Raw genomic sequence first — 15,796 nt, forward strand, 5'->3', positions numbered from 1 at the left:
TATAACGTCAGAGATGCACGAAAAAAGAAAGAAGTGATAGAGAGTTGTAGACAGACAGAATCTCCTTCACTCCTCTTTCCAGACGATGAAAAATTTATGACCGCTCACTGAGAGCTCTGAGCTCACAGCTCTGTGCTGAAGGTCACCATGAGTGAAGGAGTAAAGGCGCTGAACACTGAAACTCCCAGGAGAGCTGAATCAGGAGAGATCTGAATAAACGTCTAACACACACACACACACACACACACACCCCACTCATCATCATCAAGATTATTGATCAGCAGCTTCGCCAACTGAAGGAAACAAGCCGGCTTTCAGAATCTAAACAGGAAGTGATGAAACCAGGAAGTGATGTTCATGTTGGATAATATTCAGAGCCAGATCTGAATATTCACACCCTCTGAGAAACATCTGCCCCTCACCCACCCATGCTTCAAGCAACGCGATCCGAACCACAGAGGCTGGGAGAGACAGACAGCAGTGCAGTGAGACAGGAGGGCAGTGGAGGAGACAATAATCTTACACTGTCTGGGGACGAGTGTCTCCGCCCATCGCATGGGTACCGCCTCTGTCTCTGCTGGGACAAAATCAACTTTCACATCAACGTAAAGGAAGAATGGAGGGAGGAAAAGAAAGAAAGAGGAGATGGAACAAAAGCAATATGGAGTAAAAAAAAAAAGCTAGGAAAGAAGAAAAAGAGAAGAAAGATGGTAGGATGCAGAAACTGAGAAAATGTCGAGTTCACAAAAATGAGAGGAAAGGAAAAGAAAAAGTGAAGCAAAGAATTAAGGAAGAGGTGAAAGATGGAAGACTTGCGCTTTGCAGAGAGACAGAGGATGAAGTCTCTCCCACTGTGACTGCTGAGGCCTCGCTATGGTAATCAAGCTCAAACAATCGGGAGGTCAAAGGTCAAGAAGGAGTCAGAGGTCAACAGCTGAAGACTGGCCATGGTGTGTGTGTGTGTGTGTGTGTGTGTGTGTGTGTGTGTGTAAGAGAGAGTGAGGCGCTGCAGCAGACGTGGGCAGAGAATGTGTGTATGTGCGCCAGGTTCTGGAAACAAAAGAGACATCAAGAGGCATACACACACACACTCTCACACACACACACACACACACACACACACACACACACACACACACACACACACTCTCTCTCTCTCTCACACACACACACACACACACTCTCGACAAATGAAGTCAAACTACAGCACCTGTCTTTATCCAAACCAGCATCATGGGCTGTGTCTCAAACCACATACTACTGCCCTAAAGCGTGCCACCTGTAGTGCACACTATTTAGAAAGTCACACTCGCTTGCTCAGCCTGGAGCACTCAGATCACCCTTCCCCTTTAACCATGAGAAACGGCCGGTGTGTGCGAGATTGTGTCCCAAATCACACGTTACCCTACTAACCAGTACACGGCTTTAGGTTACTGCACTATGTTGTCTTGGTAGTACGGTGTGAGACACAGCCGGGATTAAACACCCACTGCGGTGCACACTACAGGTACTAAACCCTACACCATCTGACATGATAACCGCTGTGTGGCTCCATCGCAAACCAAACCCCACCTGCTCACCAGCCTCCGTCCTGCACGGACTTTAACACGCACTCCTGAGAACGCAGACTCATGGGCTGGATCCCAATTTGCACAGGATTATCCTAAATAATGTGTGAAAGTAACAAGCTGCCTGTAGTGCAGACTGTAAGTAAACAGTGCTCCTTTAGCATCCAGCAACACTTTCCCAATCAACCGGTCGGCGTGTGGCTCCGTCCCAAAGCGCACACTACACTACAGTACGAGAGAGCACTCGGTGAAAGGGGGTACTCACAAACGCAGATCTGACGGCAGCCATGGGAAAAGTGTCGGGTGAGAGGGAAGAGGAGCGTGCACGAGGGAACACACGCCTTCACCGCGAGCTCTTACGCGGAGTATCAGCCTCTGCACGGCCATGTGACAGAGTGACAGTGAGCGTGAGAGCGAGAATGTCCTCCCCTTTTTCCCCCTAAACAAAAGTGCTGGATTAGCATAAGCAGGCTTTGTCTCTCTCTCTCTCACACTGTCACTCAAAGCCAGCCAGCCAGTCGTGACCAAGGAGAGAGCGAGACTGATGAGACAAAAACAGAGCAAGACACAGAAGAAAAGCCACACCTCCTGCACTGAGACTGATGGCAAAGAGGCCACGCCTCTTTGACTGGTGCTACTCACAGAGGCCACACCTTCGATGGCACAGAGCCACACCTTTCCATGACACTTTGGCTGAGGCCACACCTTCACCGAGACTGACAAGCACAGAAGCCACACCTCCTTCAAAGTTTGATGGCACAGAGGACACGCCTCCTTCACCTGCACTGATGGCACAGATCACACCTCTTTCACTGAGACGGACAGGGATCACACCTTCACTGACGGCACGGAGCCACGCCTCCTTCACTGACTCGACAAGCACAGAGGCCACACCTCCACGAAGTTTGATGGCACAGAGGCCACGGCTCCTTCACTGACACCACACCTTTACTGAGACTGACAAGCACAGAGGCCACGCCTCCTTCACTGACACTGATAGCATAGAGGCCACACCTTCACTGTCAAGGATGGCACAGAGGCCACGCCTCCTTCACGGACACCACACCTTTACTGAGACTGACAAGCACAGAGGCCACGCCTCCTTCACAGACACTGATGGCATAGAGGCCACACCTTCACTGTCAAGGATGGCACAGAGGCCACACCTTCACTGATGGCTCAGAGGCCACGCCTCCTTCAGTAATGACAACAGAGGCCACGCTTCTTTCACTGGGGCTAATCGCAGTGGCCACACCTCCTCCATGGAGCGTGACGGACACGGAGGCCTGGAGAACACGGCTGTGTGGTAGAAACACTTCTAGAAAGAGAACATCAAGGAAAACACAACACACCACCACAGCAAAGCTTACGTTTATAAGGGCGGAGTCTAAATATCCTACAGACGCTGATTTAGCACGAGCACAGTCCTGGAGCAACCAACCATTTTATTTTCCATAAAATATCAAACTGTAAAATTAAATTAAAGTGCATTTGTGACAAAAAGGTTATTTTAACCTGATCTCCAAAACACACCCTGAACGCTTCTTCCTACCTCGTCCCACTCTGACGTGAACGACGGCGATTTCTCCATCCTCCGCTTGGCTGCGCTGCAGTTGGACACCGATTCGCTGCGGCCGCTCAGCCCCGCCTCCTCTTCGGTGGGCGGAGTCGACAGCAGGTCCGAGTCAGATTTGGAGAGGCTGCGGGAGAGCTTCAGGTCCCCGGGACGGTTCCGGCTCGGCGAGTCGCGTGGCTCTTTGTTCACAGTAGCGTAGATAGCCTTGGGGTCCGGGTCTGGCCGGCCGGTTGCCATGGAAACCGACGGCGGGCACTTAGGGGCCGTGGGATCAGAGGGCAACCGCGAAGGGTCCACTCCTTCCCGTGTGTCGACGACGGGCGAAGATCCGTGAAGAAGACCAGTGAACTGCTCAGGCACGACTGAGCTCTCTGTTATAGAGATGAGGAGGACAGATGGGTGGAGAGACAGAAAGAGACAGACAGACAGAAAGAGACAGAGAATGAAAATGTTACAGAGTGTGATATCTACTCCAGCTAACAGGAATCCACCCACATCCCTGTGGAACAGATCTGCTATTGTGTGCAATTTGGAAAAGGAGAGAGAGGACAGACAGACAGACAGACAGACAGACAGCTGGACACAGCTGACATTCTTCTAGTGTGCAACTTATTCTTGTGCAACCAACTCCTCCATTTCTCTCAGAACCAACATGTCTGTCTCTCTTTCTATACATCTCTCTATTAATCTGTCCATCTCACCTTCCATTAACTTTCCTTCTAATCAACTGTCTGTTATTCTGTCTTCCTCTCTTTCTATTCATCTGTCTCTCTCTATTGAACTGTGTGTCTATCAATTTTATTAACTTCTGTCTCTCTTTCTGTTCACCTGCCTGTTTCGCTTTCTAATAATCTGTCTCGCTTTCTATTTATCCGTCTGTCTCTCCCTCATTCTCAGTCAGTATTTGTTATCCATCTCTTTGTTCTTTTTTCTTTGCTCCATCTCTTTTTCTGACAAAATCTGTCTGTCCCCACCCCCCCACTCTGTCTGTCTCCCCCTCGTCTCTCTGGTTTTGTAACCGTCTGTCAGTGTACGTATCCTATTTTTATTGTCTCTCTTCTCTCTCTCCGTCATGGTTGCTCTCATCTTCTTTGTCCGTCTCTCTCAGTCGAGTTCTTATTTGTTCTCTTCTAACAAACTAAACAACTTTAAAATGCTTAAAACCAACGTTAACATGACCCCCCCCACACACACTTCTCATTAGAAAGAACCCCAAACAGCAACCTCCTCTCCGTTTTCTCTTTCTTTCTCTCACCTGAAGTGGAGCACCGTCCTCCTCAAGGAGTCATTCTCCATGCTTAACACTCCACACGCACAACTTTAACTCAGCTCTGAACCTCACACACACACACACACACACCAGGCAGCCGGGCACAGAGCCATAACACATGCTGAAGTGGCTGGAAGAGAAGTGTGTGCGTGTGGGAGAGAAGGTCATGGTGTTTGGTAACAGGCAGTGATGTCACAGTCGATTTCTAACCTCTGTCCTTAAGGAACAGACCCGAGTTGTGTCCAGCGTAAGAACGCAACATTCAAGTGCACAACAACGACAGTCTACTGCGTCTCCGTCAGCTCAACTCCTGCTCTGTTTAACATTCTGAAGAGGAGGAGGAGTTTGATGACATCCCAAATAAATACATAAATAAGAATAATTCATTAATTTATTTATTTTAAAAAAGGAACAAAAAGTGCACCAACCAATTACACCAAGCAATGGAAGGACCGGAAGTCTCTTATTTATTTCTTTATGCCACACTCATTTTTTCTTCCCTTTGCATCATATTTTGAGCCATGGTACTGTTCCAATACTTCCGTCATGGGCTGCGTCCCAAATTGCCTTGCACAGGAATATGTTCAACGGATACTTCAGCATTCACAACAACACGACGTTCCTCATTACCATAGCAACAAGCTAAACTATGGAGGACATAGCAACTTGTCACAGTAATTGGTCTGGATGTACGCGATTTGGGCAACAACCTTAATCACAGACAGACTGAAACACACACACACACACACACACACACACACACGTCACCAGGTTATTGGCTGTGTGCGATTTGGGATGCAGCCACAGAGTCTGAAAGGAAAAAGTGTGTGGGTGTGTTTATAGTTATATGAAATCATGCAGTCAGGGGTCCACCCAAATCCTTGTGAGGAACGAACACACACACACACACACACACACACACACACACACACAGATGTCATTATTCAGGGTTTTATTTGGCGTTCACTTGCTCACTAAACTCTGCACGCCATCTGATATAACGTTAATAAAACACCCCATGACTATGACACGCCCACAGAGTGAGTGTTTAAGCGCAGCTCCTGATTGGCTGGCTTCATGTCATCTTAAAAATATTGAAATAATCCAACTATGCTTTCTCGATGCCCAAAGACGACCAAGCTAGCAAATCTACAGCTAAGTTTTACGTGCTTAAATACAGCTGTGTCTCAAACCACATACTACGCCGTGCACCTGATACTGGAGCCGACCGTACGTAGCTCCTACCGGCTGCCGACCAGTGAAGAGGTGGAGTATGTGGTTCAGGACACAGCCACAGACAGGGAGAAATAACAGTAATTTATAATTAAATAAATACATGAATAATCATATACAGATATATAATACACACCTGTAAACACACACACTCCTGTTTCCTCGAGTCTCAGTCAGGAAAATGGTGAGCTCGCACTCTAACACTGCTCAGATATTTGCATTTGGTTTACACCCTGCTCTGTGTGTGTGTGTGTGTGTGTGTGTGTGTGTGTGTGTGTGTGTGTGTGGCAGCTGCAGAGTGCCATTACAGCTGATATGGCATGTGCAGCCTGCCAGGCATTTGGGATAGAGGGGTCATGGTGTGTGTGTGTGAGAGAGAGAGGAGGTGGTGAAGAGGTGTATTAATGTCCCTGGGAGACTGAACCGTTCAGATAGGGGACACACCTTCCTCCCACTCACACAGTTATTACTGTAGTTTGTGTGTGTGTGTGTGTGTGTGTGTGTGTGTGTATAAATGGCTCTGATTATTGTAATTATTGTTCACGCTCACTGGTGTGTGTGCTTTAAAGTATATGGGTGTAGTCATAAGTTGTGCAGTTAGTAGTCAGCCACTTACTCTCACACACACGGATGCGTGAAACACACACACACACACACACACACTTACCTCCAGATGGAAGCGTGCTGCCAGGAGGCTTCAGTGTGTTAGAACCTGGAGCTCCAATGTCACCAGGTGTGGTGGTCTTCCGCTGCTTTAACATAAAGACAGAGTGGTTACACACACACACACACACACAAATAATTGTAGCACACTTCCATTCCATGAAAACAACCAAATAATGCTACCTGCACTTACCATAACCCCCAAACCCTACCAACCTTTAACCCCTAAACCTACCCAGAACCCCTTAACCCTACCCCCAGGCTTGATCCCTAAACATTACTCCCAAACCCTCCTGCAACGCCTGAACACCAGACATCACGGACCAGAAGAAACTCGTTTGCTTCTGAAGGGTTTTGTGGTTATTATTTAAAAGCTACAATTTAGTGAACAGTTCCCACCCAAGCGCCATCTGATCCCGCAGTGTCAAATTTGGCAGTCATGTGCATGCGCACAAAAAAAAAAAAAAAACCCTCGAGTGTTTTGGAGATGCTACCTGAGGTAAGAGGTTGTTGGAAGACTTGGCAGAAGAGTCTTTATCTGGAGAAAAAAAAATATCAATGTGAACAAACAAACTCCAGGAGTAAAAAAATAACACAGTAGAACCCATCTCAGCGTGACGCGACACTCAGACTGGAAGAAAGAAAAAAAGAAATGAAGGAAGAAAGAAACAATGGATGGATCAGTGGACCAAAGCACAGAGTCACAGTGCAGGCAGGGCGAGTGCGTGTGGGTGTTTTTACCCGTTCGTGTGTCAGTGGGGTGTTTGGTCCGTGCTGTATGCAGCATTTCATACGTATGATCCTCATCATCTTCCAGCCTCTCATCCAAACTGCTGCTGGTGTAGACCGCCTACAGAGGGAGAGAGGGATGGAAGGACAGAGAAGAGAGAGAGAGAGAGAGAGAGAGAGAGAGAGAGAGAGAGAGACACTGCACCTCAGAGATTTTTTAAAAAAAAGAAAAAAAAAAAACCCTAAACCCCAACTTCCAACTGCGAGTGGGCGTGTCTGACATTTATGCGAGAAGCTCTCAAGTAAGCAACACGGAACTCTAGTGATCATGTCTTTAAAGAAGTAAACAGTCTGACAGTGTGTACGTTAACACACGCGCGCGCTGTCGAGTCTGCTTTACTTCAACACACCGCAAGGCCACCGTTACCTTGACCACAGCTCAGTCTCCACGGTGACCAAGAACGAGCTGCACAGGATTTACATTTGATCATAACGTCTGGTTGTTAATAACAGCAGAAAAATCAAACACACAACACTGAAGTCAGCGAAACTTCTTTCTGCTCAAATGATCTCAAGTCACACAACGGAGAGAACAAACTCATTTACACAAAACCGAGATCTTAATAAACAAACACGAACCGCCGGTGACCTCATCGGCCTGCGGCGCCGTCAGTCCCACCAATCAGCTTTAAACCCAAACAGCCCTCACACTCCAGCTCATGGGCTCAGCCGTTATCAACAACACAGCTAGCAACAACAGTACAGTACAGCTCTTCATCCATCCATTATTCATCCATCCATCATCCATCCTCCTTCCCACATCCTTCCTTCCATTCAACACCCTTCCTTCCATCCATCCCACATCCTTCCTTCCATCCATCCATCATCCTTCCATCCAACCTTCCATCCAACCATCCTTCCTTACATCCAACATCCATCCATCCTTACATCCATCCAACATCCATTCATCCTTCCTTACATCCATCCATCATCCTTACCACATCCTTCCTTCCATTCAACACCCTTCCTTCCTTCCATCCATCCATCCAACACCCATCATCCTTCCTTCCATCCAACCATCCATCGTTCCATCCATCCAACCATCCTCCCTTCCATCCAACCATCCATCCATTATTCATCCAACATCCATGCTTCCTTCCATCCAACATCCTTCCTTCCATCATCTGTCCGTTCTCCATCCTGTATGACTTTCCAACAGCCTTTCCTCATATTTGTTCACCTCACTCTTCGAGATGTACGCGTGTCCATGACTGTGTTGAGAACGTGAACAAACCTATTATTGTTTACCTCAGAACTGAGCTCTTCCTCATGCGCTGCTCCTCCAGAGTGGGATGGAGGTGGAGGACGGTCTTTCACAAATGACTGTAACACACACACACACACACACACACACTTAATTAACTACACTCTGATAATGATCTGGATGGACATGTGTCATACATCTGGCACCCATCAGACCTCCTGACAGCAGAAACCCAGCGTCCCTCAGTCTGTGTTTTTACACGGCTGTGTTTACACATCTACCTGTCTATTCGTCTAGCTACAGCTCCATTAGTTTATCAGGAGGACATCTGTAACAAATTTTACACAGTTCCACGTCTCCGTAGTGACAAAACTCACATCTGGACAACAAAACAACCACAGGATGACTGAATTTCCAACAGGTTCCATTTTCTTTCTTCTACAAACCCGGACGTGTGCATGATGTGGCTGTGAGATCATGTCCTTATTAGGACCCCATGAAAAAAAAAAAAAACTAACCCTATTCAAATAGAGATACGCGTCCAGCTGTGCACATATTTTTAATCTACTGGATTAATCCATTTATGATTCCGTTTTTGTCCATCCATATGACTATAGCTCCATCTAGTGGACGATCCTGGAACTGCACAACCTGCAACCTTTCCATATTGCTGTACAGCCCTCAGTATTCGCGGGGGTCAGGGACCGAACATGGCCGCGAATACTTGTAAACCCCCCCCCCATAAAACTGCTCACAAATGCTTATTTTGATGTCTAAAACACTCCCTATACCCTCGGCTATACTGCCGCAAAACTCTTCCCTTCCTTTAGCATATCGAGAAGTCCTACCTTCTCCTGCAGCGTCATTACCTTCTTCTGGCGCTTAGGTTCCTTAACAGGAGCCTTAGAAGATGCAGAGCGTTTAGGAGCCATTGTAGGGCGTAAAAATTATTCAAAAATACCAAGAACGCGCAACATGTGAACAAGTCTGAACTACGGGAACCGCAAGACTGTACTGTACAATGCGCTCATTCGTATCAGCCAATGAGCAGCAGCCCGCCATTCAAACTTCAGCCAATAGCGAGCGAGCATTCGGCTCTGAGAATGTAGCAGTGCGTAAACGTTCGATATGTTCGCGGCAAATGACCGTGAGTCGCTGAGATTTCCGCGAATGTATAGGAGATATGTTCTATATAAAATCCCGCGAATATGTGAATTCATGAATACTGAACCGCGAATAGGCGGGGCTCTACTGTACAGTAGTTCAACCAAATAACATTTATTCTTTAATAAACTTATTCCTGTTAAATCACATGGACCTCAGTGAGAACCTGCAACCCAAATTCAACCCAGTGCCTAATTTCAATTACACAAATATCCAGAAAGTAATAATAATAAAAAGGTTCATAGTTTCATACTACGTGCTTACACAGTACATACTACGAGCCATTTTAGTTATGATTTTTTTAATATGCTGTTAATGAAAAACATCTCAGTGGCCTTATGGTTTAGCTGCAAGTGTGTGCGCGTCTCACCCTGCCCGCTTCACTCTCTGGTCTTCCTGAGTCTCGGTCTGACGATTTCCCGCTGGCCAAACTGTCCAACGAGTGACATGATGAGGCTTCAAACAGCGCTTCATATGGGCTCTCCTCACACACATCTACACACACACACTTCCACTCAGCATACTACAGCACCAGCGCTTTTTCGTTTGTGAATAAACAATACAAGAGGTTGAAGATGTCAATTTTGACCCCTGACCTTGAACCCTTCTGATGTCCTGGGGGGGCGGTGCTGGAGGAGGCGGGAGATCAGGAGGCTGACCACTCATATGAGCTACACAATAAAACACACAATAATAAAATTAAGAAAAAGAAGAACCACCACAAAATATCGAACCATTCAAGGAAGCACTTGGTGTTGACATTTGGAACACAGCCGGTTAAATATTCAGACATGGAGTAAGTTGCTAAAGCTGTTATTCAGTAAATTTAAAATGGTACCAATTATTATGGTCTCTCACACACACACACACTCACCCTGGATGAGCGCAGCGATCTGACGGCTTTTCTGAGACGGCATTTCCTTCACAATGTCCAGTGCTGTGCGGTTCTTATTGTCCACAATGTTCACGTCAATACCTGAGACAGGCGAGACTCGTTTAAGGATCAAACATCCATACAGGAGTTCAAAGGTTCTAACATTCTCACTGCGGGGGGGGGGAATAATAGTGAGACGGTTCTGGAAAGCAAAAACGTGATGCTGTATCTACTAGTGCATCTCAAAAAGTCAGAATATCATGAAAAAGTTCAATATTTTCCATCAGCATGGATTAAAGCAAAAACAAAAATCTGACTGAAGAAAAAAAAAAAAAAAGCTCCATGTCGTTGGCTCCTACCACGTCAGCAATGCGTCAAATTTTAAACGCCGTGTTGTCCATTATCCCCTCGGCCCCTACTTATAGTACATTTACATAATTTTAACAATGACTAAAGCTAAGGCAAGACTTGACCATTGTCATTACTGGCTATTCATGATGAAACATCAAGTTTTCAGCACAAAGTGCAAATTTATTTCAACAATACTTTAGTAATGCACAACAGTGGTTAAGAGAAAAGTGCAAGTGCAGTCGAACTTGAACCATGCTTTCAAAAGAGTGGAACAGAAAGAAAAATAAGAAAATCTGTTGAAATAAAGCCAGGAAACAAGAAAAGTAAAGTTCACTTTTTCTGCTTCTTTGCAGTGAAGCCAAAGGCCTCCAGTTTGGCAACACCTGATGCCTGTTTTTGTTTCCTTTTCCTTGGCACAGCAGCAGGAGCTTGCCATTATCGCCCATTTCATTTCGCCAAGCCCATCTCCACTTATTCTTTACCGTTTTGTCGATGTCTGACACATCTGTGCCTTCATTTAAAAGAAGCGCGTCCATGCTGGCAAAACCGAAAGTAATTTGACGCGCTCTAGTGATGGAAACCGAAGGGCCTATGTCCGGTGAAATATGGCCTTATACGCAGTACTCGAGTTGAGGGGGGATGTGGGGGGGAGGCGTCCCCCTTCTGAAATAAAAATCTCAAATCATCCCCATTATAAAAAGGCCATCCCCCCATCACATCCCTTGGGCCATTTTACCGATTAACGTGGAAATTAGCCTACTATTATTTTAACAAATATCACTACCTGTGGCAGCAGGGGCGTGGTCAAGCGCCGGTCTGTGACAGGAGGGCGGAGTCAGGGAAGGTGAGTGGCAGAATCACTACACCTGACGGCAATTAACCTGTGTTTGTGTGTCTTCCCAGTGACCGTGCCCTATTTAAGGAGGGAGAGCGAGACGCTAGTGTGTGTCTGTCTCTCTCTATGTTACGAAATATTGTTAGACTGAAAAGTGTGGCAATAAAGCCTTTTGTTCACCTGATCCCTGTCCTGCCGTCCTCTGTGCTCCACCCACCCACAGGGAACTTACCACACTACCATTTCAACATTAGAGGCTTTGCGCAGTGATGGCCTACATGTAGCCGGATAAAAAAGACGCATATTTATTTATTCGGTTGCACCTCTCATTCGCACCTACAGTACCAGTCAAAAGTTTGGAAACGCCTCTAATTCAGTGGTTTTTCATTATTTTAAAATTTTCTGAATTGTAGATTAATACTAAAGTCATCGACATTATGAAGAAATATATATGGAATTATTTGGTAAACAAAAAAAAAAAAAAAAAAAAAAGTGTTAATCAAACCAGAATGTGCTTTATATTTTAGATTCTTCAAAGTCAGCACCTTCTGCTTAGATGACAGCTTTGCACATCTTGGCATTTTCTCAGTCAGCTTTACGAGGTAGTCACCTGGAATGGCTTTCAGTTTACAGCTGTGCCTTGTCAAGAGTTAATTTCTTGAATTTCTTGACCTCTGAATGTGTTTGAGACCATCAGTCGTGTTGTGAAGAGGTAGAGTTGGTATACAGTGAATGGCCCTATGTGAGTACTGTTCTAATCCATATTATGCCAAGAACTACTCAACTAAGTAAAGAAAAACGACAGTCCATCATTACTTTAAGAAATGAAGGTCAGTCAGTCTGAAAAAGTTTGGGATGAGTTGGACCGCAGAGTGAAGGCAAAGCAGCCGACGAGTGCTCAGCACCTCTGGGAACTCCTTCAAGACTGTTGGGAAACCATTTCGAGTGATGACCTCATGAAGCTGACTGAGAGAATGTCAAGAGTGTGCAAAGCTGTAATCAAAGCAAAAGGTGCCGACTTTAAGAATCTAAAATCTAAAACATATTTTGGTTTGATTAACATTTTAAAGTTTACTAAATGATTCCTTATGTGTTGCTGCATGGTCTGGATGACTTCAGTATTCATTTACAATGTAGGAAAAATTTTTTTTAAATAAAAACATCGAATTTGAAGGTGTTTCCAAACTTTTGACTGGTACTGTATACGGAGGTTTCAGTCACTGAAAACAGCTACTTTCACAAACTCTGGGCAGAGTGGAGATTTCTGAAAACTCCATCTTCAGACACTCGTGTAAATCGGGAAAACGAAGCAGCGGTGGGCGAGAGGGCGCGCGCGAATATAACGAGTCAGAGGTGTGAATCTTTCACCGAATGCCAATTGTCCCGGTTCTTCATGAAATCGCACGCGCACGCACAGATTCATCAGGTTAACTTTCAAATAACTGTTCTTGTGCACTTGCGACACCGGAGCCACTTTCCTGAATTTTGAGCTTCGGAGTATTCGCTTCTTTATCTATTTAATCAATGAATTTATTTGTCACATACACTAAATTACTAATGTAAAACATTAGTAGCCTATTTAGGCAATCGCTGTTTTCTCAAGTTTTCCGAACTTTTGTGCTTAGTGAATGAGACACTTCATTACACTCCACTGACCGACTTCCAATTCCGGACTTTTTTGAAAATGTAAAATATAGGCCTACGAGATGTTTTTTTGGGACTTAATTCACGTTGGTCCTTCACTATTAATTTGAGACTGACGAGGCACTAAATACTGTGGAATTATTTTCTCCTTACTATGAAGTTTGGCATCTTAAACAAGTGTCGGGAAATCTTGCAGCCCGACTCTGCAGCCTCCAATGTTTAAGCGAACTGCTGAAACCATAATGTTTAAAGATTAAATCGTAGGCTAATCAAACCAAAGAAAAACACAGCCTTTCCAGAACGTTGTCTGACGAAGCCTGTTTAACCTACAAAAGGCTTAATAGCAAAGGTCTTCAACAGGGCTGTTTAGATTTTTTTACCTGATCACCTTTCAATAGGCAAATATCATTATTATTATTATTATTATTATTACTACTACTACTACTACAACAACAGGCCTAGTATTAGTAGTAGGCAAGTAGTTGCCTAGTAGTAGGACAGCCAGATTGTTTCATCAGTGGAGCCGCCGTTAAAAGAAAACTGATGCGGAGCGCCACGGCTCGCCTCGGTGTGAATCGCGTCCCGAGGCACAGGGCTGGCCTGCCCTGGCAGCGCCGGTTCGTTGGGGAGAGGGCAGAGGTCGCTGGCTGCCAAGTTTGGAGAGGCTGGGACCTCCCCTGGCCGAGTTACGAGCGTGCAAAGTCGGGCTGGAGCCGCCGATAGAAACGAAACTCAAGCTGAGCACCGCAGCTCGCTGCCTCCGCCGAGCCTCCCCGGGACTAGACAGTAGTGTAGGCTGTATTTATTTATTTATGCCTATCTAGCGCAACAACTTATTCCTTTACATATACTCAAACACAGCACAAGAAAGGGTTCAACAACAGGCAATCACAGCAGCTTGGTGAAGTTCTAAATCACATCGGTGTCAGACCTATGGGCCTACCCCCCACCACCTTTTTTTTCTTCCTCGGATCTGCATCACTCTCATTACTGACCTTTAGCGCTCCCAGTTGACGGAAATCTGTCGTAGCGACGGAAAACTTTAATCCATGCATCAGTTATTGAAGAAGGTGAAAACGTGATACATTTTAGACTCATTACACAAACTAAAATGTTTCAAGCATTTTTCTATTTTAAATTTTGATAATTATGGTGGGCAGTGCAAAAAATTAAATACATTTCAAAATGAAATATTCTAGAATTTTAAGTTTGAGTAAAACAGTATGAAACACCATGCAACTCTTGCTCTAGTTCAGTCCACACAACCACAATCATGGGGAAGACTGCTGACTCGACAGTTGTCCAGAAGATGATCACTGATGCCCTCCACAAGGAGGGAGGGCCACAGAAGGTCATTGCTGAAAAGGGTGGCTGGAAAAGGTGCACAAGCAACAGGGATGAGTGCAGCCTCGAGAGGATCGTCAAGAAAAGTCGATTCAAGAACTTGGGAGAGCTTCACAAGGAGTGGACTGAGGCTGGTGTCAGTGCACCAAGAACCACCACGCACAGACATCTTCAGGAAAGGGGATACAACTGTTGCATTCCTAATATCAAGCTACTCCTGAACCAGAGACAACATCAGAAGCGTCTTATCTGGGCTAAGGAGAGAAGAACTGGACTGTTGCTCAGTGGTCCAAAGTCCTCTTTTCAGTAAATTTTGCATTTCATTTGGAACTCACGGTTCTAGAGTCTGGAGGAAGAGTGGAGAGGCACAGAATCCAAGGGGTTTGAAGCCCAGTGTGAAGTTTCCACAGTCTGTGATGATTTGTGGCGCCATGTCATCTGCTGGTGTTGGTCCACTGTATTTTATCAAGTCCAAAGTCAACACCGCCATCTACCAGGAGATTTTAGAGCACTTCATGCTTCCATCTGCTGACGAGCTTTATGAAGATGCCAATTTCATTTTCCAGCAGGATTTAGCACCTACCCACAGTGCCAAAACTACTACCAAATGGTTTGCTGACCCTGAGATTACTGTGTTTGGTTGGCCAGCCAACTCTCCTGACCTGAACCCCATAGAGAATCTATGGGCTGCTGTCAAGAGGAAGATGAGAAACACCCGACCCAAAAATGCAGACGAACTCAAGAGTGCTATCAGAGCAACCTGGGCTTCAGTAACACTTCAGCAGTGCCATGGGCTCATCGCCTCCATGCCACACCCCACTGATGTGGCAATTCATAGTAAAGGAGCCTCAACCAAGTACTGAGTGATTAAACAGACAAACTTTTCAGAAGTTAGACATTTCTGTATTTTAAATCTTTTTTGATTGATGTTAGGAAATATTCTAATCATGTGAGACCCTGGATTTCTGATTTTCATGAGCTATAAGCCATAATCAAAATTACAAAAAAAAAAAAAAAAGGCTTGAAAGGTTTCACTTTACATGTAATGAATATAGAATACCAAAGTTTACCTTTATTTTTATTTTATGGATATAGCTACTTTTGTCTTTGATAAAATTCTTCCATCTTAACTGTTCATGAACCAAATCACCAAAGCAATTTCCTTGGATGTGAAAACGTACTTGGCAATAAACTTGATTCTGAATTAAATTATAAAGAAGTTGTTTCATGATACTCTAATTGTTTGAGATACACTAGTAGTGATGTTATAATAACAAAAGA

At 45.2% G+C, this 15,796-nt stretch overlaps 1 protein-coding gene across 8 annotated transcripts in view; it reads right to left on the reverse strand.

Moving 5' to 3' along the window:
* The window catches only part of LOC132897171 (ankyrin repeat and SAM domain-containing protein 1A-like), a 118,004-nt gene that overhangs the window by 39,061 nt on the left and 63,147 nt on the right, over positions 1–15,796 (reverse strand). For 4 of the 8 annotated variants that reach the window (XM_060938580.1, XM_060938583.1, XM_060938577.1 and 1 more), the window contains 9 exons: positions 10,342–10,443; positions 10,064–10,138; positions 9,838–9,962; positions 8,348–8,422; positions 7,052–7,160; positions 6,805–6,848; positions 6,315–6,399; positions 3,121–3,515; positions 524–577 (listed from right to left, as the gene is read on the reverse strand). In XM_060938580.1, coding sequence (XP_060794563.1) covers positions 524–577; positions 3,121–3,515; positions 6,315–6,399; positions 6,805–6,848; positions 7,052–7,160; positions 8,348–8,422; positions 9,838–9,962; positions 10,064–10,138; positions 10,342–10,443 — 1,064 coding nt within the window. The remainder of the gene's footprint in view (positions 1–523; positions 578–3,120; positions 3,516–6,314; positions 6,400–6,804; positions 6,849–7,051; positions 7,161–8,347; positions 8,423–9,837; positions 9,963–10,063; positions 10,139–10,341; positions 10,444–15,796) is intronic. The other 4 variants (XM_060938582.1, XM_060938584.1, XM_060938579.1 and 1 more) reach the window with 3 other exon arrangements.

Source organism: Neoarius graeffei, chromosome 13 (genome assembly GCF_027579695.1).
Source record: "Neoarius graeffei isolate fNeoGra1 chromosome 13, fNeoGra1.pri, whole genome shotgun sequence".
Classification (NCBI taxonomy): Eukaryota; Metazoa; Chordata; class Actinopteri; order Siluriformes; family Ariidae; genus Neoarius; species Neoarius graeffei.